Source organism: Xenopus laevis, chromosome 4S (genome assembly GCF_017654675.1).
Source record: "Xenopus laevis strain J_2021 chromosome 4S, Xenopus_laevis_v10.1, whole genome shotgun sequence".
NCBI lineage: Eukaryota > Metazoa > Chordata > Amphibia > Anura > Pipidae > Xenopus > Xenopus laevis.
In genome coordinates, this window is record NC_054378.1 from 102,804,038 (window position 1) to 102,831,988 (window position 27,951).

The window sequence follows — 27,951 nt, forward strand, 5'->3', positions numbered from 1 at the left end:
AAATACATGGAATAAATATACACGTACACATGCTCACCTTTTGAAAACTTGTATTTATAGAGAAGAGACCAAAGCAATAACCTCTGCTGATCCCTCCCCACCCCTTTCACAAGTCAATAAAAAGTGCATCCATCTGGCATACACTTATGTTATAAAAAGGGAAAGCACTTATCTGTGTAACGTATTCCTATAATCGTCAATCATTTCAGTGTTGAAGGGCCTGCAATCATTTGTAAGGTAACAGATTAATATACTGCAGGCTGATCTGGCAGTTAAGGGTTACAAAGCGAAAAAATAAAAAAACGTAACAGACCTCTGCTGAATAACCAGCGATACAAAATAATGCAGAATATGTCCCTTTAAATGAGGATTTCTCCCATAGTACCAAACCCAAAATATAGCATAGAGTCCTGCAGACACATACATTGGAGAAAAAGTAGATATTGTGCAGTCAGTAGGAAAGTCATTATTGTTATGTACGTAATACCAATAAAATAAAATCTACACAAACAATTGTCACCTTTTTGACCTTTTGCAGAAAATAGCTTTTAAAACGTATGAAAATATAAATTAAAAAGGTGCACAAAAAGCAGGAAAAAAAAAAGCAGAGAGACTCGGGGTAATTAATCTATTTTGGACACTTTGTTTCCAGTAAGGACCACAATTAGTTGTGCAGTAGAACTGTAGTTCCTTCTGAAAGCAAAGGGATTAAGGAATGACTGAACCCCCCCCCCAGTCATCTGTAAGGAATAGAATAATGTTAAGGCAGAGTCTTTCCTAAAGATGGGAGAAGGGTGAATATTTTGGTACTGCCGAACAGTCTGGCAGCAAGAGCATTAGAGATACACACTTCTTCCTCTTCTGGCCCCTTCATTCATGGTCTGCTCCAAGCGGAGGTGCAGCCTCAGTCCCAAAGAGAGTCCAGCTTTGTGATTAAGTGTGAGACTGTGAGATTTAGAACATCAGAGCCGTCAGTGTGAGAAGAAAAACAAAGAGTTCTCCCTGAGAAAGGAAGGGTTCTTTAACCTTAAAGGACCAGTAACATCAAAAAATTCAAGTGTTGCCCTGCACTGGTAAAACTGCTGTGTTTGCTTCAGAAACTCTACTATTGTTTATATAAATAAACTGCTGTGTAGCAATGGGGGCAGCCATTCAAAAGAGAAAATGCTCAGATTACACATCAGATAAACTCTGTAGAACATAATGGTATGATCTGTTATCTACTATTTAACCTGTGCCATATAGGCTTTTTTCAATTGATGCCATTGCTACACAGCAGCTTATTTATATGAACTATAGTAATGTTTCTAAAGCAAACATCAGTTTTACCAGTGCAGAGCAACACTACATGATATTTTCATTACTTTAAAACCCTTTATTTGTTTGGCGTTACTGTTCCTTTAATGTAAGCACTGGATTGCAGCTATAGGTTATCTACTACACCTTACTTCTGGTTTAATCTGCCATTTGCAATACTAGATCATTTACAATTTTCAGGCCAGTAGCAAATAGCATAGCTATACCATTATGGTCATTTATACGCAAGACATGAAACATTCTGGGAAGTTGGGGGGTACCAAAAGCTGAATGAATGTTTTACCGTATAGCTCTGGAGACAATTTTTAAGAGCAGCTACAGATTACAAGGGAACGTATGAATGCATAGAAAAGAGACATCTGTAAACTCAAGTGTTTTGCACAGCTCATAGCACCCGCGACAGGCGACTCTCCCAGATGAAATACCAAGTGAGCATATTCACATTCTCCGTCGGGCTGATGTGCGGTAGTGACAGTTGCCGAAGTCGGTCATTAGTATAGGTTAGTACAGAGACAGGTCTTGTTCGTGTTAAATTACGAAGATAATCCCATCCATTTTACATATTTGACAGAGGCAACAGGAGCTGAATGGAACACAATTGGAACAATGGAAGGTGAAAAAGAAGACACTTTCAGTAAGAAAGGGCCATCAATCATTAAAGTCTTCTCAGCAATGAGCAGAACTGCAGAAACAGAATTATTTGTAAGACTGCTGATAAAGTAAGGGACTGTCTCTGCTTTTCCACCATCCACAGAACAGCAGTTGAACTTAGGTTGTCCTTTAATGCACCTGCTTTAAGGTATGTGCGTGCAGCAGCCTGTAGTGCAAAACAAGCCTCCCGTGCCCTTATCCTTAGCGTCCCCTAAGGAGAGATCCCTTCCCATCTTCCAAGTTAACTGGACAGTAGAGGTAGAGGCTACATAACAAACAGCCAAACACTATCCTGTTCCTCTTGCAAGGCCTTGCTTAATGGAGCCTTTGTTCTCCTGAGACTGGAAACCGCATCATACAGGAAGGCCAAATCTGTGCTTCTTTTTCTTAACCGGCTTGGAATTGGTAAGTCTGCGCAAGTCATCCTCCCCATCTGACTCTTCCATTTCATCATCTGCTGATATTAGAATCTAGACGGGCAATAAAGCGGAAGGAAACACTGATTGTTATTTTTTTGCCTCTGAAGGTAAATTAACATGCATGAACCCATTGTAATTGTAAGTATGTTTTCTTATCTTCCAGAAAAAAAGGGCGTGATCCACAATTATATTGTAATATACTCATTATAAGGAACAGTATTTCTGGATAAAGAGCAGATGCATGATTGTGTATACATTCTTCTATAGAATCAGTGAGTGTTTGATGTGATGATCTTTTAAAAGGTACTGGGTAAAGATCTTTTCTCCAAGGCCAAATGGGGACAATGTGTGTTTGCCAAGGGTCAGCCATGACAGATGGCAAGGAGGGGAGTCAAAAAAATCAGTCTTTTATCTGCAGTGTTATCAACTGGATGAACTGTACCTTGTAACACCCTTTTTTTTTTTTCTTAATTAAACTATCTCCTGGAAAGAGCAGATTTGGGGAGATTAGTCGCCCCTATCGACAAATCTCCTCTTCTTTGGGCGACAATCTCCCCGAACTGCCTCCCCCCTGCCCTCTGCCAGCTAAAATGAAAATCGCCTGCGGCAATGCACATGCAGCTCTTCGTTTTCCGAAGTCACTCCAAAGTTGCCTCACGAGGAAACTTTGGGTAACTTCGGAAAACGAAGCGCCACGTGTGCATTGCCGCAGACGATTTTCATTTTAGCCGGCGGAGGGCAGGCAGTTCGGGGAGATTGTCAATGGGGCGACTAATCTCCCCGAATCTGCTCGTGTGGCCTGACCCTTAAGGCTTGTTTCTTAAGCAGTCCTTTTTAGGCAGAAACATAAATAAAAAAATTAAATAAAAAACAGTAGCTTTGGAATTGGTTACTCTTATGCAGTTTATAAACAAATGAACCTGTTACAGGCAAAAAAAAAAATCAGTTTTCCAGGCAGCAAACTTAAAAGGGAAAATATAGGTTTGAAATTAGATGTGCATCTTGGTATGAGAGTGGTGTTTATGCTACAAGGCATGTTTCTATCTACATCAATCTGCTTACTATTATATCTATAAACTTACTTCGGATTCTGATTCGTCATATGAAGCCGTCCGCCGGTATCGGACCGTGGTGCCATTCCGAGAGTCTGGGCTGCCCTCCCTTTCTTCCGTCTTGGCCTTTGTCTTGCCTTTCTTCATTAGAAAATTGTCCACGACCCAAAACATTAATGCCTGTCAATATTACATGGACTGTTATTCACATTTAGGCCCAACAGCACACTATACTAACTCAACTGCATGTACCAAGCAAAATAAGAAACTTACATTAACAAAAAATGGAACAATCAGCATGACAGTTGCAAGCTCCAGTTGAGGATTTTTTATAGGTTTTACCTTGGCAACCTGTGGATGAAAAAAAATAAAATGTAGGAGTTTTCCACTTATCATAAACAAAGCATTAATATAACTACTTTATTACTATTATCTCCATCTATTTTTCCATACTTCTACATGTCAACTGGCCAATTAGAATGCTGTCATTTAAATGAGAAGTGTTCTCAGCCTCTGCACACGTATGGCACATACACTATAGTACAAAAGTGCACTTAAAGGAACAGTTCAGTGTAAAAATAAAAACTGGGTAAATTGACAGGCTGTGCAAAATAAAAAATGTTTCTAATATATTAAGTTTAAAGGCTGGAGTGACTGGATATATAGCAATAAAAAAAGCCGATACTTCCTTATGCATCAAACGGGGTGATCCCAAGCTTTATTCCATGGTGCTCTCAACACTGTTCACAAGATAACTGGATATCTAACATAACAGAACACAACTTCCTGAGTTAGTCAGCGACTTTAAGGGGGGGAGGGTCACGAGACATAACTGTTCAGTAAGTTTGCAATTGATCCTCAGCATTCAGCTCAGATTCAAAAGCAACAGTTATAACCCATGTGCCCCCCTCAAGTCATTTATTGGTTACCAGGCAGTAACAAATCAGTGGAAACCAAGAGAGTAGCAAAGCAGGAAGTAGTGTTCTGGCTATTATGTTAGACATCCAGTCACTCCAGCCTTTATACATTACATTTTTGGCTAACTAACTATATTAGAAACATTTTTTATTTTGCACAGCCTATCTATTTACACAGTTTTTTATTTTTACACTGAACAATTCAATTAATTTGAGGAACAATTTGTGAAAAATGTTTTCGGGGGGGAGAAGTCTCCCCTCTTCATATTTGAGCCCCCAGATGCCTTAGCACAATGGGTTCTTACCTCTTTGAGATGCGGGATGAGCAAGACAAGGACGATGGCTGTTTTCTCGAACATCATAATGACAATGTAGAGGGCACACTGCCCAACCCAGGCTTTGCACTGCACAGGATCACCTATTGGTAGAGTAAAGTGGCTTTAAATAAATGTCATTTATTTCATGTCATGGTAGCCTATAATCTGCTAATTAGTGAATAAGTGACAGCTATTAGTTACTGTCAGAAAGACAAGCAGGGCACACCCCACTAAAATCTGCATATCAAATCGTTTACCATCATATTCTTATTTGTTGTATAAACAATTTCTGAGAATGTACCATATTCGCCGAATCGCAGGGACTCCCACTGCCTCCACTCCACGATGCAACTCACCACTCGAACACCAATATAGATAAGCAACATCCCCAATGTAGCGTCCAGGAGAAAGTTAATAAGATATCTGGTTGGAAAAAGAGTAAATTAGACAGTTACAATGTTAGAAAATGAACATTATCCAAATACAGTAAGAAGTTTACATGAAGGTAGCGATGGCCAGTAGCGATTGCCTGAAAATTCCACGGATTGCTGAATCCGACCATCTATCACCATTTTAATGGAATTCATATGACAGTTAGCTATTAATAGATATAGTTGTTTACTAGCATACAAATCAAATACTCTGGACATCAACACAGGAGGAGGACTCCAGAATGCTAGACAGAAATAGGGACAAAAACTTGTGGAAGCGGAACACCAGCAAAACAAAGTCATTTTTTTTTCTTTAAAGCAGTAACTCTTCTTTCTTTAACACAAAGGGGAATTCACAAAATTGGTGATTAATGAAAATTTAGTAAAAATGTTAAATAATAATTACGCCACCTAATTCACAGACAGGTTGTCACAGAGAGAGTTTACACCAAAAAGTCTATGCAATAATGAAAACGACACAGAAGAAGGTTGATAGCTAAAAGTCCAAATAAGAGAACATTTTTTTGGCACACAATCTTGCCGTTTTTATTACACAAATTTGGTGCAATTACAACAAATCTATAACACTATAAGGTACAGTTGTGTTCAGAATAATATCAGTCTGGCATCACTAACCTGATCAGTCACTGTTTTTGGTAGAAATTATGTTATATTTTATATTTACATTGCAATTATTTACTAGTAGGTGTAGTAGAGTAATAGAAACCAACAGACCCAACCAAAATGTCATGCATGCTGCTGATTCTGTGTAAATGAATCATTCATTGAGGCTTGTTCCAAATAATAGCAGTGCTCGAAATAATAATAGCTTGTTCCAAATAATAGCAGTGTGGAGTTCAATTAGTGAGATTATTCAGTCTGTGAAAAAGTTACTGACCTTATTTAAGGAAGGAAGGAGCAAATGAGTGTGTGTTGGTTACAGCTAAAATGATCTCAAATGCTTAAAGCATGGCAAATGGTAACCAAAACCTGAACGTTGAAGAAAACGGAAAAAGACTATTCGAATGGATAGAAGAATAGCCATAATGTTAAAGACTCAGCTAATGATCAGCTCCATGAAGATCAAAGAAGGTCTAAAATTACCTGTGAGTAATGTTACAATTAGAAGACGCCTATGTGAAGCCAAACTATCGTCAAGAAGCCCCTGCAAAGTTCCATTATTGGAAAAAAGACATGCTGAAGAGCTTACAATTTTCCAGAGAACACATTGACTGGCCTAAAGAGAAATGGTGCAACATTTTGTGGACTGATGAAAGTAAGATCAAAAAACTTGTGGGGTGACATCAAAAATGCTGTTTGAAGCAAAAGCAAGAAATGCAGGAGAATTGTGGAATGTAACAGGTGCCAGAAGTTGGTGGACTCCATGTAACACAGATGTGCAGCAGTTCTCAGAAACACTGATTATACAACCAAATATTAGTTCAGTCATTCAAAGGAAAGCAGAATCTTTTCAGTTTATACAGTGAATGTTGGAGTTTATAAAGAAGAATACAGACACTGCTATTTTTTTTTTTTTTTTTTGGAACAGCCTAATATTCCCTTTTCTTCACTTTCTGTAAAGCAATAACACAAATTTTATACATTTTCTTCATGTTTTGGAATAGAATGTGCAGTGTTCCCAATGCATTTGCTTGTATGGGAATAAAAGCTATTATAAGGATTTTGAGCTTTATTCACTTTTTTTTAAACACACTGCTATTATTCTGAACACAACTGTACCATCTGTGACTCTGTCGTACTTGAAAAACGTTTACAATTAGTTAACCGGCACTTTCAGAACGGTGTACTTACTAATACTTTTGTAAAATCCCCCAAAGAGTTACTATTGGACCAACCTTCTTATAGCAGCAATGCATTATAAATGACATATAGTTACATACCTCCCGAGCAGTCTTACAGCACTGAAATACCTGCTCAAGCACACTTTTTCACCCCAAAATCTCATTAAAGCAGACCAACTGCCCCCCCTAGAGTATAGAGTAGTCATAAACCACTGACCCCATGCCACTTCCCCATAGGGACGGTAAGAGGTAAATAATAAAGAGCCACATACAGAGCTTTAGTGAGGGCTACATTTGACAAGGCTCTGGCTGGACAATCCTTAGCTAGTAAAACAATGGGACTCGGAGGATTGATCTGTCAGTGAATTAACTGCAAAAAAAGGCAAAAGGGCATTTTATCCTATGAAACAGAATAACAATCATATTTGCTAGAAGACATACATAGAGCAAGGGTCTTCCCCAGTAAGGTCCGACAAGTAGACATTTGCAAAATGGATAAACAGCATCCCTATAGCTTGCTTGGATGTGTCCAAGAACCTACAAAAGAGAAAACATTGTGTTAAAGTAATTGTAATATTCAGTGTTCTGTAGGTCCAACAAAACACACAGTATCTTCTATAGGGCTGTTTGCCCATAGCAACTGCACTTACACAATTTAACCCCTGTATGTATCTTAGGAGATCTTCATAGCACTACAAAAGTTTGTAGTACTGCTACAGTCTTAATATTTCACAAAGAAATCCTATGGGATTAAGAATGGATGCCTTTTTGTTATCCAAACCATTTCTGAGTAGCCGAACTACAAGTCACACTGAATCTATGTGGATTCCTGTTCTGGCAGTCAGTGTCTGTTTTTTTCTCTCAATGTGGAAAAACAAGTCTACAACTGAATTGTTACAATCATAACGGCTTGAGTTCCTATTCATTATTACAATGACTGTTTGGTACTGTATAGACCAGTGATCCCCAACCAGTAGCTCGTGAGTAACATGTTGCTCTCCAACCCCTTGGATGTTGCTCTCAGTGTCCTCAAAGCAGGTGATTATTTTTGAATTCCAAGCTTGAAAGCAAGTTTTAATTGCATAAAAACTAAGTATAGTGCCAAGTAGAGCCTCTTGTAGGCTGCCAGTCCACATAGGGGCTACCAAATAGCCCATCACATCCATTATTTGGCACCCCAAGGGACTTTTTTATGCTTGTGTTGCTCCCAAACTCTTTTTATATTTGAATGTGGCTCATGGTTTAAAAAGGTTGGGGACTATGGGGGTCTCTAGATTTTGAAACAATGTAACAGAAGCTAACTCATTAACAGAGCTGTCTTGCTGGAGGAGACTGGCTTTTGCGACACTGTTTAAAAAGTAACAACCAAGAGTTGAGCAACTGCTACTTTCGATATCATTTACAAATAACTTTTAAGCACTGACAATTTTTAATACATTAATATTGGAAAGTTGCTTATAATTGTGTGTTTTTTTAGCAAGCAAATTTTTTTGGGTTGACATGTCCTTTAACCTTTTTTTCTCCTCAGGGAACCCCGATAACATATTAATTAAAAATGTAACCATTACATATTTCTTCTCAAACTCTTTCAGTGGATTTCCTTTGTTTCAACCCTTAATTCAACCCTTCAGACATTCTTAAATCCTAGGATATGAATATTAATGAAACTTAGGTTTTGAAGCGGTCCTTTTGCTTCTAAAAATGGTTTGGAGGCAAAGCTGTGAGCTATTTAACTGTTGCGTACCATATTAATACCCATGAAATGCACAGTTTATATGACACTGTGTATTTCAGTGATTATACAGCGTATGTTAATGCCAGATAAGAGTACCATCTTGTGGTAGGTTGTGGTAAAGTGTGCATTTTTGCCTAGAATTTTTCTCTTTGCTTGTGTTTTTTACATGTTAAAATGGCTTGTGCCAGCCTCTTTTGAAGTTCCCTATATAATTATATGAATTTCTATCATTAATATCAATGCTCTTATAGAACAATATACTATTATATAGCATGCACATGTTCTGATCTATGGAAAGAGAACACCCTGCCTGTGCAATAAGGCTAATGGGTCAGAGTCTATGAGTAAATGCCCACACAGGCACAAAACGTGTTAGGCCTATGAATCTCCTAATAAAGCCTTTTTAACTTAATGAAAACCAGAGCTACTGCTTTACTTGAATATGGGTATCACCCGATTTGGGTTTTTTGCATAATGGGTCAGAGTTTTCTACCTTAAATATATTTAAGTTTTAAGAATAAGGTTGTTGTGCGTAATCCAAAAAGTAAAGTAGAGTAAAAATATATCAGTGTTGGCAGCAGTAGAGACATAGGTGGAGATGTACACTCTATTATAATAATGCAAAGCAAGAGCATTCAAACCTAACAGGGAACCCATACATAAGAAAATTGCCAAACCGTTTTCCCAAAGCAAAGCTACAGAGAATGCTTCCATACTGAATAAAGGGGGCCCTAAACCTGAAAGCTGGGAATCATAATAACTGTGCCTAAGCCTCAGTAACAAGAGTATATATAATCATATTAGATGGGACTGCACTGCCTTAACCAAGGGCTGCTATAAATATAGGAGAAGTAAGGCCCAAACTGGAGCATGGCTTCTCAGCGCACATTGAATTAATATATAGGGTTTAAACAACTTACCAGATTTTCCAAGGACGTCTTTCATGCTTTGGTTCTCGAAGGCGTTTTACTGAAATACAATGGGGATGGGATTAGCTTTCTTTAGACATACATTGGAACCTCAATTTTACATCTCCTGATTTCACGGTTGGCCCTAATTTTACATTGCTGTCTTGTGGCCCCACCATTATATCGTGCATAATACATTTCCCTGATTTTACATTTTCCTATATTTTATACCATTTTTTTTTCTGGTCCCCTGAAAAATGTAAAATTGGGTTTCTACTGTATCGTGAAAATGCTCATAGTTAAACAGCTCTGAAATGCTGCATGCCTGTGTACATAGTGTGGATTTCATACTGAGTCACGCAATGTAATACTGTCTGACTCATTAAACTTAATGATATCCGTGGTTCACACCATGCCTGTCTCCATCTGTTTCCTTCATTAGCTGATCACAATTCTGCTTAAAATTTCATTAAAAAAGGAAAAGAAATCCTTGCTGGTCTGTTCTGGGTTTCCCTTCGCCCAAGCACCATATGTGTCTAATGTTGATTTATTGCCCAATATCACTTGCAGCTTCTCTTTGTACAAAACAGCACAGGGCAGAGAAAGGGAGGAATTGATTGTGCATGTTCTGTTTCAGCCATAGAAATCCCAAGCCCTTCTGGGTGCAATTGTGATATAACATATATTTGAGGGATACAGCTGGGAGGAGCACAGGTTGCAAACCCTTTGTTGAAACCATGGGGTCCGCAGACGGGAGCAAGGAAGAAAACATATTACACAAATTACTTGTAGTCTCTATAACACACACACAGGGTTTGTCAGACCTTCTTACACACAGTTGCCCTTACACACATTAACACTAAGGGGCAGATTTATCAAGGGTCAAATTGAAATGTTTAACTCAATTTTCATGGTCAAAACTGTCAAATTCAACTAGGGGGTTATTCAAAGTTAAGGGGTTATTCAAGTCCTGTATTAGCAGGATGAGCAGCAAAACTGGCCTTTTCATACATGAGTGGCAGCACTTCCAGGGATCACAGTCCCTAACAATACCTTCAATCTAACCAACTAAGTAGGGCCTTATTGATAGTATTACTATCTCTAAAATCATTAGCCATTTGAAATTAATTTATACTGGAAAGCTGCTTAGAGTTAAATTAGCTTTACTTATACCACGTTATGGAGTCTTTAATGCAGGGCTGTCCAACAGGCAGCCCTTGGTCGCAGACCCCCCTTATGTGGCCCCCCCCCCCACCTACCTGCTATGTCTGTTTACCACGTGGCCCCTGCATTGTTTAAACCTCATATTCAGACTAATCCTCTGTATTGTTCACACCTGTGTTCCCCCTGCATTGTTCACACTTGTGACACCTCTATTGTTCATTCCCCTAAAGCCTGTACTGTTCACACATGAGACCCAGACTGAAACTGCCCACATTGTACACACTTTATATAAAATGCTAATGGGGCGCCAGCACTGTGTGACTGTATGTAGTACATATTAGACTGGTCCTGATTAGTGGAAATGTCTCCTGAACTGTTTTGCCTGTCCTATGCTCCCTGTGTGTGCCATGCTCTGCCCGTGTGTGCCCTGCTCTGCCCGAGTGTGCCATGCTCTGCCTGTGGAACATAAGCTTGGTATTTGTTCTGGGAGTTTGTTAGCATTTAAAAATATATTATTGTTAGGGGCCCTTAAGGTGTTGGAGATGCTGTGTTATCCAAGGGGAGGAGTAGGCATATGGGGGCAAATTCACTAAGATTCGTATTAGCGCCAGGTGTATTTTCGCCAGCGCTATGCAAAGTCACTATAATCCGAAGTTGCGCTCAGGGGAAGCGTAAGGTTGCGAAGTTGCGCTAGCGTTAAGTTACGCTAGCGATGCTTAATTTGCATACGCGCCAAATTGAAGTTACAATGGAAGTATATGTAGCATCACTACACAAGCCTGGGAAACCTTCAATCAGCAATTAAAATTTTTATTTTGCCCTACACATGTGCCCACTGTATAGGTAAGTTGCCATGAGTTAGGAAATGTAGGGGGGAAGGAGGGTAGCCCCAAAAAAATTTTCAATCTTTTTCAGCCTATCACCCATAAAAAAGAAAAAACGCCAGCGTTTTTTGGGACTTAGAAAAATTGTTAACTTTTTTTGAAGCAATCCCTAGCTACTCTATTGCACTTCGCCTGGTCTGAGGTGGCGAAGTAAGTCTGGCGTAAAAGGTAGTGTTCAGAATAATTACCGCGTCAGTGAATTTGCGTAGTTACGTCCATTGTGCAACTTCGACAAGGGTGTGAAGTAACACTAGCGAATTTACGCCAGCGTCCGTTAGTGAATCGTCGAATTAACGAAAATGTGATACGCTAGCGAATTAACACTAGCGTTAGGCGCTTCGTCGTTTAGTGAATTTGCCCCATGGTTTTACGGGTATGTCTTAACTTTTTTCACATATAAGTGATATCCCTGCAGTGAGCACCAACCATTTGGTTTTTTTGTGTGCTATCACAATGAATGCAGATATGGTTATGTGATAACAGGGGTGTGGCTTAAAGTGGGTGTGGTTTAAAAAAAGGAGTGGGTAACACTGGCTTCCATTATCTGCCCTCCACTATGTAGGCTGGAAAAATTTCGGTCCTCGGTACCACAGAAGTTGGGAAGCAGTGGAGTTTAATGGATTCAGTAGAGGCAATGAATACATCATGTGATGCCATTGGATTACTGGCTGGAATTCATAATACACTCTGATGTCAGCTCTTGTTTGGATCCGTGATATAATGTTCGCACTGGATACATTATGTCGTCTAAGGTTTAAACACAAACTTGCAACAACATGAGCAAAATGAAAAAAATGTCATTTAAAAAATGTAATTAAAAAACTTTTTTAATTACAAAGTGTTAAAGGGGTTGTTCACCTTCTGACACTTTTGTCAGTTCAGTCGGTTTCAGATAGTTCACCAGAATTATATATTTTTTCCAATTACTTTCTATTTTCTATGTGTGACCGTTTTTCTAATATTGAAGCGTAAAGTTAGATTTTCTCCTAATTCTAAAGCTGCTCTGGGAGGCGAGGGGTGCAGACTAGTGATGTGCGGGTCGGGCTTTTCACAACCCACACCTGCCCGCCACCCGAACTCCCACCACCTGCGCCCGCCCGAGCCCGACTTCCGGGTCTCTTTTATAGACCAGCGCCAACCCGCCAATGACATCACAAAAGGGGCGGGCGAGAGGCTCGTGTCTATAAAAACTCAGCCCGGAAGCTGGCATTTGAAAGGTCGCGGGCGGGGAGAGCAGTAAGAAGAGCTTAAGTGCGACCAAATCCGAACCCTACTAACTGCAAAATATTAGTGTGTGCACTATAGGTATTTCTGCTGGTGTGCCTACAGAAGAAGGGTTCAGATTTGATTTGGTATCTCAAGAACCAAAGCGAGCACTCTCAGGTCTTATTATTCCAATAAAAGTGTTTTTATTTAGCAAACAGAAGCTGACGTTTCGGCTAGCACTCTAGCCTTTCTCAAAGTGAAAAAACTTAACAACAACCAAACATTTAAACCCACAAAGGCGGGAAAAGGGAAGTACTGACATCACTAAGTGTCAGTAGTGAGGGGGAAGGGAACACAATAATGTGCAGGGTTAATTAAGTGCCCAAAGTACCAGAAACATGTATCACTAGCATATTGTTTTTGGGGAGATTTGGTCGTCTGGCGACTAATCGCTCAGCACTTGGTACCCAGAGGACCAACACTTGCGTTTACTCAATTTGTGCTCAAATATTTATATGAACCCAATTTTAGTATGATGTAGAGATTGATATTTTGAGATAATTTGCAATTGGTTTTCATGTTTTATTATTTGTGGGTTTTGAGTCATTTAGCTTTTTATTAATCAGATCTCCAGTTTGCAATTTCAGTAATCTGCTGGGGGTCCAAATTACCCTAGCAACCATTCACTGATTTGAATAAGAGACTGGGATATGAATAGGAGAGGGACTAAATTGAAAGATGGCTAATAAAAAGTAGCAATAACAATAAATATATTATAGACGAGTGTTTTTAGTTACGCTCCCCTGCATTCCAGTTTCATGTGTTCAGCCGCAGGGGAGCGCAGGAGTAGACGCACTGAATTCATTTCAATGGGGCTGTACTCACACAGACACATGTAAACATTGAACGCAGGAAAAATGCAACATACTGTGTCCCAACCTGCATTCGGCTGTGGCTGAGCGTATGAAACCGGAACACAGGGGAGCACAGCTAAAAACGCTCGTCTGTAAGAGCCCTTACAGAGCATTTGATTTTTAGATGGGGTCAGTGACTCCCATTTGAAAGCTGGGAAGAGTCAGAGGAGGAAGGTAAATAGTTAAAAAAATAAATAATGAAGGCCAATTGAAAAGTTGCTTAGAATTGGCCTTTTTGTAACATACCAAAACGAGGGCACTGCACAAGATGTTGCCTAACAGATACACTGGCAACATGTTACAACATTTCCCAGAAATGACGTGCTGTGTACAGAGTTTCTTTAAGACAATAAGAAAGCAACAAAATCGTACAAAGTTGTCAAGACCCAGCACTAAATGAATTATGGCAAACATACTCAAGTGTTACAATGTTTAAATGCAATCTATGCGATTTGTTTTGTCACTTAACCCTCATGTTTAGTAGCAATTCCTGGATGGTTGCAAGTGAATATTCCCGGGTTGGTTATTGTCAGGGAAGCACCTGATGAGACTGAACTCACACTACTATACGTGATGTAATAAAGTGGTGCTAATTGCCCCTAGATATTTAGCAACCATCCATGCAGTGTGCAGACACCTGGGTGACATCACAAACCTAAATAAAGAAAATGACATTCCAACATACTTCAACTAAAACGTTGTCAGTTTTTTTTTTAAAGATATTTGTACATGTGATTGCTACTGAGAGCAATATTTGTCTGGCTGTTTATATTTCCTACACTACTGGCTCTGACTAGTGATGGGCGAATAAATTTGGCAGGCATGGATTTGCGGCGAATTTCTGTGTTTCGCTGCCCGCGAATAAATTTGCGAAACCAAGATGAAAATTTGCACAAAAAAAAAAATTTGTCACGTGTCAAAATTATTCGGATGCCTATTGACTTTAATGCATTTGGACAAAATAGTCGTGCGTATAAAAATTGTCACTCAAGTCAAAATTATTTTGATGCCCATTTGAAATGCAAATTAGGGGCAGGGAGGGAAATCACATGACTTTTTGTCACAAAACAAGGAAGTAAAAAAAATGTTGCCCTTGCCATCCGTAATTTGCATATGCAAATTAGGATTTGTTTTGGTATTCCGCTGAGTTTTTCGGGAAGGATTCAGGGGTTTAGCCGAATCCAAAATAGTGGATTCGGTGCATCCCTAATTTGTATTGACTCTTTGATTGATCAGAAAGTTGCCTACATTTATAATTTTGCACACAAAAAAACACAAAATAAGCAAGGCCAACACCAGCACTAGAAGTAAGGAATATGCATGGTCTCCAAACCTATAGTTTGGGCTAGCAGGCATAAATGAATTTAGCAGGAAGCCAGAACTCGACATCCAAGGGGATTACTAGTCATTACTGTTCATAATTCATTCATGATTAATCAGGCAGTAGCATGTGATACATGCTAAGCAAGTCTGCTGATTAAAAACATTCACGTATCTACATGGATCTGGAGTGCTGGTTTAGGGTAAGGCAACACTGGGCGTTTTGGGGAGATTTGGTCGCCTGGCGACTAATCGCCTCATATTTGCGGCGCTGGCTAAAATGAAAAAAAAAAAAACGCCAACGCTAATCACACGCGGCGGTTCGTCTTCCAAAGTCGCCCGAAGGACGGGCAACTTCGGAAAAGGAATCACCGCATGTGATTAGCGCCGGCGTTTTTTATTTTAGCCGGCGCAGAGTGAGGGATGGAGTTTGGGGAGATTGGTTGCCGCAAAGACAAGGCGATTACTCGCCAGGCGACCAAATCTCCCCAAAAACACCCAGTGTGGCCTTACCCTCATGTTGCAACGGCTGAAAAATCCAGGTGGAATTGCCTTAAAGGAGAAGGAAAGCTACGGAGGCATTTTATTGCCAATAGATTAGCTTCAATAGTGCAAGCTAGAATGCTATATTTATTCTGTAGAATGTTTTACCATACCTGAGTGAAAAGCTCTAGAAACTCTCTGTTTGTTGAGGATAGGAGCTGCAGTATTAACGTGGTGTGACATCACTTCCTGCCCGAGTCTCTCCCTGCTCTGGGCTCAGATTACAGTAGAAAAGGGAGGGGGGTGGGGAAGAGGAGCAAACTGAGCATGCTCTTGCCCAGGGCAATGAGGTTTAAGTTGAAGGCAGGAAGTCTGATACAGAAGCCCATGTGTACACAATAGAAGGAAAGAAATGCAGTTTTTCTTTTGACAGGGGACTCAGAGCAGCATTACTTTGAGGGTTTACTGGTATATTTAGATGGACCTTTCTGATAAGGCTTACTTAGTTTTAACCTTTCCTTCTCCTTTAAAGGGACAGTATAGAAACCTTTTATCAACATGAGCAAATTATATAGAACTAATGATAAATATATCAAAGTCAAAGAAAAAGTTAACTTTATTGTCATCTCAACAGTATACAGATACACAGTGAGACGAGACGACGTGGCTCCAGCTAGTACAGATATCAGAGTGTCACTGAGGTAGTCCAGGTGTGATATAATATATATATTATACTTGTTTTATTATAAATCAGTAAATGAACATTATTTTGCTTTCACACTTACACTTACTTACCATTAGCTGAGTTAGTTTAATTTAAAAAAAAACAGAGCTCTATATATAAACACCCCTTTACTCTTTTTTCCAGTGGAGTAAGTAGATGCTACTGGGCCCCACAGCAAATTAATTTTAGGGCCCCCAACATTTCCAGAGGTTGTCCTGTTTTACCAATATATATTGACATTTCTCATTAATTAGGGCCTCATAGGCCCCCTATACCTCCTGGGCCCCCCCTGCAGCCGCAGGGTCTGCTTCCTCTGTAGTTACGCCCCTGCTTTGTTCTGTTTTGTTTTACAGAATTCCATTATGCAGGGGGATTACCTGTGAATGGATAGTCTCATTAACTACCTCACATGTACCAAACATAGAGTCTCTTCAGTTTCCCTGTTTGGCCCAAAAAATACAAAATACCCACTTCAACGACTGGTGCGACCAAAAAATACAAAAACATAGATTTTTTTGTGATTAAAACAATAGGCAGAAAGTATGTTTATTGCATGTTGAACAAGGTTCCCTGTAAAATGGAAAACCTTAAAGCAACAGTTCAATGTAGACATAAAAACTGGGTAAATAGATAGGCTGTGCAAAATTAAATTTTTTCTAATATAGTTAGTTAGCCAAAAATTTAATGTATAAAGGCTGGAGTGACTGGATGTCTAACATAATAGCCAGAACACTACTTCCTGCTTTTCAGCTCTCTAACTCGGAGTTATTCAGAGACTTAAAGGGGGGCCACGTGGTACATACAGTAACTATTCCGTGAGTTTGCAATTGACCCTCAGCATGAAGCTCAGATTCAAAAGCAACAGTTATGACCCATGTGCCCTCCCCCCTCAAATCACTGATTGGTTACTGCCTGGTAACCAATCAGTGGAAACCAAGAGAGCTGCAAAGCAGGAAGTAGTGTTCTGGCTATTATGTTAGACATCCAGTCACTCCAGACTTTATAGATTACATTTTTGGATAACTATTAAAAAGATTTTTTATTTTGCACAGGATATTTACTCATTTTTTATTTTATACTGAACAATTCATTTAAGAATAAACTCAGAAGTGAAGGCATGCTGTCCCTTCCTACTCACGTCTGCTGTATGACATACAGTTATAGACATAAGAAACAAAAGTCTCTGCTAAAAGCTTTTCATCCTCAGAGAATCTGCTATGGACCATTCATAGGCTGTAAATCTCCACTCTTTATTAGGCTGACCATGCACAATGTAGCAGATGCAAAGTCTGTATAGTGACAGGACAATGGGAATGTCTGACACAGTCTAATGGAATGTGGGGAACCATCTGAATACAGAGACACAATATACATATGCAGGACCGCCACCAGAAATCACAGGGCCCCAAATGACAAAATTTCCGGGCCCCCTGGGCTGCGCCCACTGCTAGCCCCACCCCCACCACACAGTAAAAAAACAAAAAAAAATATTGGTGGCTAGGGTTCCTACATGTTAATAAAAAGATATTGGTGTTCAGGGCCTCCCATAAAAAAACATTTGTGGCCAGGGCCCCCCCACATTATAAGAAAATTGGTGGCCAGGGCCCCTTAAACGTCCATGCCTTCCCGAAGTCAGCAGCTCTCAGAAAGATGGGGGACCCGTATAATCAAGTAAGTGTGGCGTGGCAGGGCCCCCCTTACCCTCGGGGCCCCCTACAACTCTCCCCCCTGATGGCTGCCCTGTACATATGACAGTTGTTTCTGTGCTAATTACAGCTTCCAACTAATTGTAGGGACCTATTGATATGCTGGCAAGTCACAGATTTAAGCAGTAAACAAAACACAATGTTGAAACAGGAGAAAATTTGCCCAGTGCTGATAAGCCCTTTAGCACACGGGCAGATTCGGGGAAATTTAGTCGCCTCTTCTTGGAGGAAACTTCAGGCGACTTCAGAAATCGAAGTGCAGCGAATGCATTTACGCAAGCGGAAGGCAGTTTGGGGAGATTGTCACCCGAAGCAGAGGCTATTAGTCACCAGTTGACTAAATCTACCCGAAACTGCCGGTGTGCTAAAGCCCCACGTTTCCTTGTGAGGCGACTCCGGAAATCGAAGCGCCGCGAGTGCATTAACGCAGGCGGAAAGCAGTTTGGAGAGATTGTCGCCCTGAAGAAGAGGCGATAAGTCACCAGTCGACAAAATCTCCCCGAAACTGCACGTTTGCTAAAACCCGATGTTTCCTTTTGAGGCAACTTCGGAAATCGAAGTGCCGCAAGTGCATTGCCGCAGGCGATTTTTCATTTTAGCAGGGGGCGGCAGTTCGGGGAGATTGTCGCCCCAAAGAAGAGGCAATTAGTTGCCAGGAGACTAAATCCTATGGCTATGGTTTGGAAATAATAGGAGTTACACGGGGGAATGTAATAAAAGTTGGTAACGGAAAAAAAACTATTCGCAATGCGAAAAGTTATGCCTTTACGCAAACAAACTTTGCATGAATTTAATATAGCTTTTGCGAACCCGGAAACTGTTTAGCGACCACCTCCGACAGTGGAAGACTTTTAGAGTTTGTGCCAATGCGCAGTAAATGTAATAAAACTTCTTACTGAAAAATTTGTTCTGTTTGCGCCAAAAGATAACGACACCTTCAAGCCCTTTTTAAGAGTGTGCAATTAAAATTCGATATGCGCAATTAAAATTTGCGATGCAATAAGTTAAAGGAACAATATTGCATTGCGAGATTTGGATTTTTATTCTTATTGGTGCAAATTGTTTTTCTCTTTGTGACTTTAATTACATTCCCTGTCTGATTACTGATGTTTGAAAATTTTAGCTCTTACATATATGCTCTATATTTTAACTATCATTTGGCCAAGTACCCCTACATTTCATATATAAATCCTGTTCCCTTCCCTCAATCTCACACTTTAATTATCATACCACTCAAAACAAGAGCAGGGTAAAAGGGACACTACACATCTCTCTCATGTCCTATAGTAGCTACACGGGACAGCCCTGTCCTCATGAGAAAGACCAACATGTCCTCCTTTACTCCACAGAGCTAGTGTAGATGTTGGCAGCACATAGGAGAGTACACTAGAACCTAACAGACTGGGCAGCTCATATTTCCACCTTCTGAATAACTGAGTGAGCTGAGGAACATTGACTAAGCAGCAGATGGTCACTAGCTGGGAGTTTGTCAAAAAGCCAGAACTGGAAACAGAAATAATCACAGGGGAAAAGGTACAAAACAAATACTATATTATACCATAGACTCCATTATAATTAAATAATACAGTGTTTTAAACATGATTTCCTTGTTCTCTGAAATAATAAAACAGTACCTTTTACTTGATCCCGGCTAATTTATAATTAATCCTAATTGGAAGCAAAACAATCCTATTGGGTTTATTTAATGTTTACATGATTTTATAGAAGAGTTAAGGTATGAAGATCCAAATTACGGAAAGATACGCTATCCGTCAAATCCCAGGTCCCGAACATTCTGGATAACAGGTCCCATACCTGTACAATAACAGACTAATTACATTTATGTACCATATTGATGTTTACATCAAATGTAAAAGGAATAATCCCGCTGGCATCATAGTGTGTTTGCATGTTAAAGTAAACATGAGTGCCTCCATTTACTCCCAATTAGACAATGATAATTACCTTTTTCAAATGATCTGGCATCCATAATTAGAGCAAACCATTCCCTGAATAAATATTGTATATACATTAAGGCTTATGAGTACAAAGGGCAGTTTCAAAGTATTTTATAAAGGTGTTTGTCATTAAATACTACAGGTATGATTTCCTTTTTCACTGTAACAATAACGTACCTTATACTTCAGCCTAACAAATTAATTACTCCATATTGGAAACAAAACAATCCAATTGGGTTTATTTAATGTTTTAAATGATTTTTTAGTAGACGGGGAGGCACATTTATCAATATTCAAATTTCATGTGAGTTTTTTTTAACTCACATGAATTCGATTCAACTCGAAATTGGAATTGTTTTTATTTATTATTAAAATCGAATATCTTAAACTCGGACTAATTTTACAGAGTCGAAAACTCTTTGAATTTGATCAACTTCGATTCCAGTTTTTTTACCGAAAAAAACGAATGTCAGGAAGGCTGCAAACATCTACAAATTGATCCTTGGACCTCTCCCATTGAATTATACAGCAATCCTGCAGGTTTTAGGTGGCAAATAGTATAATTCCAATTCTTTAAGGGCCAGAGTATAATAAATCTCGAAAATTTATTTAAAAAAAAAAAAATTAAGAATGGATAATTTCCTAGTCGAATTTGACCATAAAAAAATCAAAAATGAAAATTTTCAATTCAACCCTTAATAAATCTGCCCCCTAAAGTATGGCAATTCAAATTACCTAAAGAACCCTTATCTGGAAACCCCACATCCTGAGCATTCTGGAAAACAGGTCACTTACCTATACTAGGAAACATAACAGGCAGAGGGAGTGTTTGGCCACAGTTGTTCCCCACCACAGGGCAGCAGAAGCAGTTAAAGGAACAGTTCAGTGTGAAAATAAAAACTGGGTAAATGGAAAGGCTGTGCAAAATAAAAAATGTTTCTAATATAGTTAGTTAGCCAAAAATGTAATGTATAAGGGCTGGAGTGAACAGATGTCTAATAAAACAGCCAGAATCCAACTTCCTGCTTTTCAGCTCTATAACTCTGAGTTAGTCAGCGACTTGAAGGGGGGCCACATGGTACATTTCTGTTCAGTGAGTTTGCAATTGATCCTCAGCATTCAGCTCAGATTCAAAAGCAACAGATATGACCCATGTGGCCCCCCTCAAGTCTCTGATTGGTTACTGCCTGGCAGGCCTGGATTGGAAATCAAAATAGGCCCTGCCATTCCAAGTACACAGAGGCCCAAACAGCCCCCTACCAGCCCAAACAGCCCCCTACCAGCCCACTATATGGTAACTTTCTATGGAACCATACAGCAGCCCCTCTGGCATTTGCCAGAACACACATATTGCCAGTCCGGGCCTGCTGCCTGGTAACCAGGGTAACCAGTCTGTGTAAACCAAGAGAGCTGAAAAGCAGGAAGTAGTTTCTGACTGACATGTTATACATCAAATCACTCCAGCCTTTATACATTACATTTTTGCCTAACTAACTATATTAGAAACATTTCTTATTTTGCACAGCCTATCTATTTACCCAGTTTTTATTTTTAGACTGAACTGTTCCTTTAAATGCCCCATTTGCCATTACCCTAAACTTGGCCAGCCTGCCTCAAAATTTTAGTATGTAAAACTAGTACAGGTATGGGATCCGTTACTCATCATAGAGAAAGCTCCAAATTACCGAAAGGCCGTCTCCCATGGACTTCATTTTATTCAAATATTTTAAGTTATTAAAAACGATTTCCTTTTTCTCTGTAATAAAAAAACAGTTCCTTGTACTTGATCCCAACTAAGATATAATTAATTCTTATTGGAAGCAAACCAGACTATTGGGTTTATGCAATGTTAAAATTATTTTTTAGTAGACTTAAGGTTTGAAGATTCAAATTATGGAAAGATCAGTTATCCGGAAAACCCCAGGTCCCGAGCATTCTGGATAACAGGTGCAATGCCTGCAATGGCAAATTAGAAGAAGCAGGTATCTGTTGCACCCTGAATTAAACCTTGATGAGCAATGTCAACTTTGGGATATTAAACTACAACTCCCAGAATCCCATGACAGTCCTGTAATGCATGCTAATTGTGACAGCCCAAGGTAGATACCGAATCCTGATTAGACCAATGGCAGTTAGTGCACACAAAGCACAAGGTTAGTGCAATGACAGCAGATATAGTTGTTGGGGGAAGCCAGTAAATTTCCAGCCAGTTCTGGGGCCACACCCTTTGGAACAAGCAAACAGTAGCTGATTTTGCAGGGCCCCGAGGGCAGGGGAAAGTTGCAACGTAGCTCAATTTGCAGTGTTAACTCAAACACACTGCTATGCCTGGGTCACATCACGACTAATCACCTCTTCTGCGGGGCGACAATCTCCCCAAACTGCCTTCCGCTAGCTTGAATGAAGAATCGCCTGCGCTAATGCACTCGCGGCGCTTAGATTTCCGAAGTCGCCCGAAGTTTCCTTGTGAGGCAACTTCGGAAATTGAAGCGCTCCGAGTGCATTAGCGCAGTTGATTCTTCATTCAAGCCGGCGACTAAATCTCCCCGAATCTGCCTGTCTGCCCCAACCCTAACATCTTTCAAGATATAAACACAAATGACAAATCTCCTTGTGTGCCAGTACCCTTATAGGGGCAAGTTGCTCCAAGCTTTATGCAATTTAGTAACCATCAAAGTCTTCAATATCTGTACCAAAATCTTTTTGAGCTATGCATTAACCATACAGAATGCTCTAATGACGAGACCCAAGATGTGGCTGCTTTTTGTTTATATAAACCACTCTCAGGGGCTAGTAAATCAAACAAAACAAAAGCAGAGCACAGATGGGAGTATTGGGTTATTGATGCATGGATTACTAGGGGAAATGCGATACTTCCTTTATCCCTAAAGAATACATCATTTAAGCACAGCTTGTGTTGATGTCATTCTATTGGTGGGTCGGGTGTTTGACTAAAGCTCAGATACATGGCCACTTCTGATCAGTGAAAATTCTAATGATTTCCTCCAAGACAACTATGTATTTTTTGGTCTAGTGAGAATAAAATATTTTCATACAATTGGCACATGACAGATCCCCATTAAATCAACGATGTACTGCTCTTGACATACTAGTCAGTATATGTTATACCATAGCCATAAATAACCTGTACACATATACTTATTAGTACAAAATAATTTATTAAGACATAAGAAGGGGACCTAAGGCTTCCTTCTTATGTCCTAATAAATGATTTTGTACAGGTATGGGATCCCTTATACGAAAAACCGTTATCCAGAAAGTTCCAAATTACGGAAAGGCTGTCTCTCATAGACTCCATTATAAATAATCCAAATGTTTAAAAATTATATCCTTTTTCTCTGTAATAATAAAACAGTACCTTGTACTTGATCCCAACTAAAATATAATTATTCCTTATTGGAAGCAACCCCAGTCTATTGGGTTTATTTAATGTTTACAAGATTTTCTCGTAGACTTAAGATATGAAGATCCAAATTACAGAAAGATTTGTTATCCGGAAAACCCCAGGACCCAAGCCTGTGCTTTAATTTGCTTTTGTTTTATTTTTTAATTTTTTTTTTCAGAAATCTCACTATATACGTTTTTCCTGTTCATAGTTTCTGCCCACAACCTTCCTCTACTGTGTTAATCCCTTACAAGTAGCCGGCAATGAGTGTGGTCAGTCAATAGAGGCTGAACTGCAGTAAGATCAAGCAAAACAAACACAGTGGAAATTTGTTCAGAGCTTGTGCAGTTATGCTTAAGATGGTGCAAAGGTTTGCTTTAAATTACAAAGCAACAGCAGTAAAGCTAAAACATGTGTTTGGGTTGGTCTTTGTGTCAGTGGCATATGCAGGATACTCAGCAAAGGTAACGTGGACAGATTCCAAGGATGCTTTCAAAGACACGAGGAAGTGTAAGGGGCCGATTCACTAAGGGTCGAATATCGAGGGTTAATTAATCCTCGATATTCGACTAGGAACTAAAATCCTTCGACTTCGAATATCGAAGTCGAAGGATTTAGCGCAGATAGTACGATCGAACGATCGGAGGATTATTCCTTCGATCCAACGATTAAAAATCCTTCGAAACGAACGATTCGAAGGATTTAAATCCAACGATCGAAGGAATATCCTTCGATCAAAAAAAGTTAGCCAAGCCTATGGGGACCTTCCCCATAGGCTAACATTGACTTCGGTAGCTTTTAGATGGCGAACTAGGGGGTCGAAGTTTTTTTTAAAGAGACAGTACTTCGACTATCGAATGGTTGAATAGTCGAACAATTTTTACTTCGAATCCTTCGATTCGAAGTCGTAGTCGAAGGTCGAAGGAGCCCATTCGATGGTCGAAGTAGCCCAAAAAAACATCGAAATTCAAAGTTTTTTTACTTCACTCGAAGTTAGTGAATGGGCCCCTAAATGTCTTGGTTTGCTGCTTGCAAAGGTACCAATGCACTTATAGACAACTGTTTATTGGGTATTTTTATACAGTATATGCTGGACTATTATACAGCTTTCTTACTTCCTATAATATGGAGGCAATTCAGATCCACTGTAGTATTAAAACAGGAAATGATTTCAAATTATTTGCTGGCTAGTATTTTCTCTTCTTCTAGTCTACTTTGTTATTTCTGATTTTGTGCCAAACAGGATTTGGTCAGACAATGAAGCTCTATTATAATGTGCTATACAGCCTTACAAATCCAGTGAAAAACCAATAAATCTCTCTCCTCCTTGTTAAGGTGGCCATACACGGACCGATAAAAGCTGCCGACAGACTGTGTCGGCAGCTTATTGGCCCGTGTATGGGGGCCCCCGACGGGCTTCCCCGATCGAGATCTGGCCGAAAGTCGGCCAGATCTCGATCGGATGGGGTTAAAAATCCCGTCGGATCGCGGTCGCATCTGTTCGTTGATGCGGTACCGCGATCCGACCGCCCGTTTGCGAGCGCTAGGATCCGATCGATGGGCCCTAGGGCCTCAAGGTGGGCATATCGGAGGGAGATCCGCTCGTTTGGCGACATCGCCAAACGAGCAGATCTATCCGTGTATGGCCACCTTTACACCATGCTTTTTTTTACATACACTGTATCCACATACAGTAGATCATACAATTCCTTTGTATCTGTACACTTTAACTTCCATAAACTTGATCAGATGAATTTGTTTGTCATTTCTATTCTGGTTATCACTCACCCACCTCTGATTCTTTGTTGCATTTGTGAAGGGAAATAAGAGCAGAAGCAGTGACCTCGAGGGCCCCTAAAGTATGGGAGGTATCTCTTGGATAGGGGGCAGTTTAGGCTGCATTAAGATATTACAGTAGAACCCCCATTTTACATTTTTCAGGGGACAGAAAAAGATCAGGGAAATGTATTATGCATAATATATAGGTGGGACTACAAAACAACAATGTAAAACGAGGGAAAACTTAAAATCAGGGGATGTAAAATTGAGGTTCCACTGTATATGTACCACCATGACTCTTTAAACTTCACTTTTAACCTTTCAGCATCTCACATGGACACATCTTCTGTACCGTCACAGAACTGGTGTTTAGATCAGAAATACACAGCATGGGTGTGGGGTGTATACCAGGCAAGTTAGAAACTATTTTCCCCGCTCACACCAGACTGGAACAAGCCCGATGACTAGATATGAGTATCTGATGTATATCTATCTATCTATCTATCTATCTATCTATCTATCTATCTATATATATATACACATCAAATGAACTTTATTTTAAAAAGAGGTACAAATATATTTTGTTGCCTTTTATAGCACCTGCCAATGGGACTCTGAGAGTTGTAGTCCAACAGCCTTGGTCCAGCCTACAGCTCTTTTTACAACACAAATTGTAGTTGCCAGCTCAGGGCCACAACCCCAGTGTAGCTGCCACCTCACCTTCCTGCATTCCTATCTGACCCATACAAAGATTGCACCATCAAGTCGGAGAGAGAGAGCGAGAGATAGATTAATGATAAGTAAAGACCATCCGGACAATATTTGCCAATGGAAATGTAAATTCTACAAATATTTATAGAGTGAGAATGGGTGTGGATGTGCTGTCAGTGGAAAAATCTGTGCTGCACGCAAAGTGGTCAGTGCTGACAAAGCACAAGAGTGAACGATACGCAAGAAACAATTCTATATTTTTGGGCTCAACTAAATTATTTAAAATCAGAGGTTGATGGGGGATGGACTACTGGACAATATAGTGAATTTTAAACACTGCAAGGCCTATGGGGCCTACAGGGCATTTTGCCTCCCAATGCTTTCCAGCACAAAACAGAAGCAGAGTGCCTTTACCACATTTGGGGGTTATTTATTAAAGCGCAATTTTTTCACAGCGTACATTTTAACGGCAAAAATGTTGAGGTAGAAAAAGACGTGATTTTTCTGTGATGTATTATGCCCTGAAGCTTTTCCAAGTCCGAATCCGAAAATATGCCATGTAAAACCTGCTGAATTCATGTAAAAGTCAATGGCAGATGTCCCCTTAACCATTTGAAGATGTTTTAACCCTTGCTGGTTTTTCCAAATTTTTTAACTGATAAATAAGGGCAAATCGTGGATTGTAGTTTGGTTTGACTTTTTTTCTTAAAAATGAATGTTATTTGGTGAAAGCGCTCTGGCTAATGCAAAAAAAAAAATAGATAAATAAATAAAAAAAGATGACAGCAAGATCTCCGTGTTGCTGGCTGGCAGACAAAATGCCCTGTATGCTATTAGCCAACATTAGTCCACCAGTGGAAAATATTCTTGGCAGACTAATAGGAAGCCAGACTGGCACAGCTGACACAATCATTAAGGAACACCACTATAAAACCGATAAAGCACTGGTACCACTACCCCTTTAAATACCTCTCTGCTAGTCAGAAACAACTGCGAGTGATACCAGGGCACAAAAGGGGGCACTCTGGGAATGATGAGAAATTAGTAAAGAGCAGAGGAAAGCTATGACATATAGGCTTGCACCCCGGCCTGGCCGGTAAAAATTATGCCTGAAGCCAATGTTATTAATAGTAATATACGAAGGCCAGTATTTTTTTTCAAGAAAGGGTGGCAACCCTAATGACATAGGAGGCATCTGGTGGTTAAAGTGTAATTGCTGGGCCCTGAAAAACATTAAGTACAATTGCTCAGCACTGAGGGCTCCACATATTAAACCTGAAGAAGAACACCAAAGAGAGAAGCACTGCGTTCTTTTAGCTGTCTTGAATCTATTCACTGGACATTTGGCTTCTCCTGATCCTTCCCTAGCAGCCAATATTGAGTTTCACTGCCCCATGGGCTGGAGTTGGAGCATTGGTTGCCCCAGGCAATACATAAAGGCTGAAAGCTGAAGGACATGATTCTATAAGCCAGTGATATCCCTCTGTCCTTGGTCTCCTGCTGAATTCAGGCTTATACGTTTTCCTACACACCCAGAATAAGAGCAGGGGGTCCTTTGGGGATAAAGTAGCCAATGTGATATGTATGTGTATCTAGTATTACATGTACTTTATACTTTTCTCTAAATCATCTCCCAACCCAACAAGCCCCTCTATTGTTGGAGGTGCCAGGGCAAATAGCTGTACTACAACAGAAATAGCCCTGATCAGAGTCATAAGAGGCCACAATATAATCTGAGCCAATGTTAAACTACAGCCTCCGGCTCCCTACAAGCAGAGCAGTAACAAACACAAACACACAAACACACAAACACACAAACACACAAACACACACACACACACACGAGGATACTCACACATGAGGATGCTGAAAGCCATCACAGCCAGCAGGCCTTGCAAGAAGATCCCGAAAGAGCCCATCATTGCCCCGTTGCCACAGCCCGGAGCAGTGGGGCTGGGGTCGGGAGGGGACGGCCCCGGGGTCAGGCTCTTGCTGCCATTGCTCGTCCCCATGGCTAGGAGAACCCGCTACCGGGCCCGGAGCCAGCTCGCTAGCCGGTCACCGAGGCAACCAGCGACTGGAAGCCAGGAAGAGGACGTGTCTTGACGTCACAGCTTGTGCCAGCGAAGAGCACGGAATATGGTGTG

The 27,951-nt window shown here is 40.1% G+C and overlaps 1 protein-coding gene across 1 annotated transcript; it reads right to left on the reverse strand.

Annotated features, from left to right (window-relative positions):
• Positions 1-33: 33 nt before the first annotated feature.
• On the reverse strand, positions 34-27,951 carry stimate.S (STIM activating enhancer S homeolog). Its single transcript, XM_018259681.2, has 8 exons — positions 27,660-27,951; positions 9,562-9,610; positions 7,348-7,443; positions 4,975-5,096; positions 4,662-4,774; positions 3,713-3,790; positions 3,470-3,619; positions 34-2,438 (listed from the first exon to the last, which is right to left on the reverse strand). Exons 1-8 carry the CDS (start codon positions 27,814-27,816, stop codon positions 2,322-2,324), a joined length of 882 nt encoding a protein of 293 aa, XP_018115170.1. The 5' UTR covers positions 27,817-27,951; the 3' UTR covers positions 34-2,321.

What these genes read in the sequence shown, in the direction of transcription:
- stimate.S (XM_018259681.2), bottom strand. Translation starts at nt 27,816, where the DNA reads ATGGGGACGAGCAATGGCAGCAAGAGCCTGACCCCGGGGCCGTCCCCT. An exon ending in CCTGCGATTCGGCGAATATG is followed by an intron (nt 4,775 to 4,974) that starts GTACATTCTCAG and finishes CTCTACCAATAG; the next exon opens with GTGATCCTGTGCAGTGCAAA. An exon ending in TCATCCCGCATCTCAAAGAG is followed by an intron (nt 3,791 to 4,661) that starts GTAAGAACCCAT and finishes TTTCATCCACAG; the next exon opens with GTTGCCAAGGTAAAACCTAT.